The sequence below is a fragment of the Montipora foliosa genome, chromosome 5 (assembly GCF_036669935.1).
Source record: "Montipora foliosa isolate CH-2021 chromosome 5, ASM3666993v2, whole genome shotgun sequence".
NCBI classification, from domain to species: Eukaryota; Metazoa; Cnidaria; class Anthozoa; order Scleractinia; family Acroporidae; genus Montipora; species Montipora foliosa.
Window position 1 is genome coordinate 25297694 of NC_090873.1, and position 2500 is coordinate 25300193.

The following is a 2500-nucleotide window of genomic DNA, read 5'->3' on the forward strand; positions in this document are numbered from 1 at the left end:
TTTATTATATACCGGTAATTATGCACATTCTGCGAAACGAAATTGTATTATATTGCCAACCAACATGGCCACCTTGTCACGTGGGTGAAAACCAAGAATACCGCTTCTTTCTTGTAGACATCAACGAGTGCGTTGCTTCGCCTTCACTGTGCGACGCAAATGCTGTATGTATTAACAACGAGGGATCCTATCAATGTTCTTGTCAAGTGGGATTTACCGGAGACGGAGCAACTTGCAATGGTGTGTAAGTTAATAAAGTTTCAACATTGTTATGAGGGAGAGGGGGTATCAATAGACCTTGTTTGTGATTTCATTTCAAATGATGCTTAGGTTTTGTCCAAGATTGTAACATTACCGCTACATTACATTACATTACATTTTATTGCAGTGCAGTACGATGCATTTCATTGCATCGAGTTCCCCCCTTAAACCTGGTTTTCACTAGCGAAGCAAGCATAAGCATAAGAAATATACGCAGACTCAGTAGCTTGTTGTTCATTAGAGCCTTTCGTTAATTGTTACAACAATAGACCAATAGACACTTATTAACAACAAGGAAGGCCTTCGACAGCATACACAGAGACACTCTCTGGACGATCATGAGGTGCTATGGAATACCGACAAAGATCGTGAGAATGGTGCAAGTCATGTACACTAACTGTTCATAAGTCGTGGTAGATGGTGATAGAAGAACAGATTGGTTTGAAGTGAATTCGGGTGTTCAGCAGGGATGCAACATGTCAGGGTTCCTGTTTCTCTTGGTGATTGACTGGGTGACAAGGAGGTCAGTCGAAGATGCAAGGACAGGTATTAGGTGGAAAATAACAACCATGCTAGAAGACTTAGATTTTGCAGACGACTTGGCTCTCATCTCAAGTACATTCACCCAGATTCAGATAAATATTGACCGCCTGAAGAGAAATGGAAAGGGAACGGGCTTGAAAATTAGCACCAAGAAAACCAAAGTGATGACGATCAACGAAAACAACAACAACGCAGTTGTAATTGATGGGGAGGAAGTAGAGGACGTGAACAGCTTTGACTATCTAGGAGCAAGATTAACCAAGCATGGAGGGGCCGAGGACGACATCAAGAACCGCCCAGGGAAAGCTACAGGAGCATTTAACAAACTAGCTAAGGTCTGAAGGAGTGGACAACTGAGCAAAAACATCAAGATCAGGGTCTTCTGGATGCGAAACCTGGAGAATGACAAAGAGGGATGAAGAAAAACTGAACACATTTCTACACAGGTGTCTACGGAGGTTGCTAAAGATTTACTGGCCGATGAAGGTGTCAAATGAAGAAGTCAGGGGACGAGCTAGAACTTGTACCATCAGCGAACAGATCAGGAGACGGAGGTGGCGCTGTGTTGCGTATGAACAACCAACAGAATCCACGCATTGCCTTAACCAGCGTACCGCCAGAAGGGAAGAGGACCAGAGGGCGACCGAAGGTGACATGGAGTAGAACTGTAGAAGGGGGGGCAGAAGATGGGTTTAGCCATCTGGACCGAAGCTGTTACCACTGCATGAGACAGAGCAGGTTGGAAGAGACAAGTCAACGGCCCTATTCTCCCAGAAGAGACATAGGAAATAAGTCAAGTAAGTCGTTGCTTGTGCTTATGCTTGCCTCGCTAGTGAAAACCAGGCTTTACATTGCATTCCACTCACCGTCAGGTGCATTCCAAAGAGTGCAGGGTTCCTTTTACTCGGATCATCTTACGGTATCCCTGTTTCCCTCACCTAGATATCGACGAGTGTGGTGCTTCGCCTTCCCCATGCAACGGAAATACTTCATGCATTAACAATGAGGGATCTTATGAATGTGCCTGTCAAGCGGGGTTTACCGGAGATGGGGCAACTTGCAATGGTAAATACTCCAATGAAGTAACAATAAGGATATTCTATGGCTGTTATTGACTGACTGAATGACTGGTTCATTCATTCATTCATTTATTCATTCATTTATTCATTCATTCACTCATTCATTGCACAACACAGCAGTGCACTGCTTTCGTACTTGTAGAGATATTATGGAGGCCTTATTATGTCACGTTTCTGTATTTCAGATATCAACGAGTGTGATACTTCGCCTTCTCCATGCGACGGAAATGCTTTTTGTAGTAACATTGTGGGATCCTATGCATGTTCCTGTAACGCAGGATTCACTGGAGACGGGAAAACTTGCAATGGTGTGTAACTTTATTAGAATTGAAGTAATAAAATTAAAGTTATCATTTCGTCCTGCAACGTTTGCGTTACATCCCTCAATACATCTTTCCAAAACACTTCTGAGCATTGCAGGACTTTGCAGGACTTTGCATTGGCTTGGTCGAAATAACCGTTGCAATAATGCGAAGTTTTCATAATTTGGATCTTACGATATTCCATCTCTGTCGTAGATATCAACGAGTGCGATGTTTCGCCTACTCCTTGCGACGGAAATGTGTCATGCATCAACAATCAGGGATCCTATGAATGCTCTTGTCAAGCAGGATTTA

The 2500-nt window shown here is 43.3% G+C and overlaps 1 protein-coding gene across 1 annotated transcript in view; it reads left to right on the top strand.

Annotated features, from left to right (window-relative positions):
- Positions 1-1206: 1206 nt before the first annotated feature.
- LOC138002510 (fibrillin-1-like) overlaps positions 1207-2500 on the top strand; it is a 20428-nt gene continuing 19134 nt past the window's right edge. Inside the window, exons 1-4 of the mRNA XM_068848546.1 lie at positions 1207-1453; positions 1747-1869; positions 2069-2191; positions 2402-2500. The exon at positions 2402-2500 is cut by the window's right edge and continues 24 nt beyond it. Coding sequence (XP_068704647.1) covers positions 1207-1453; positions 1747-1869; positions 2069-2191; positions 2402-2500 — 592 coding nt within the window. The remainder of the gene's footprint in view (positions 1454-1746; positions 1870-2068; positions 2192-2401) is intronic.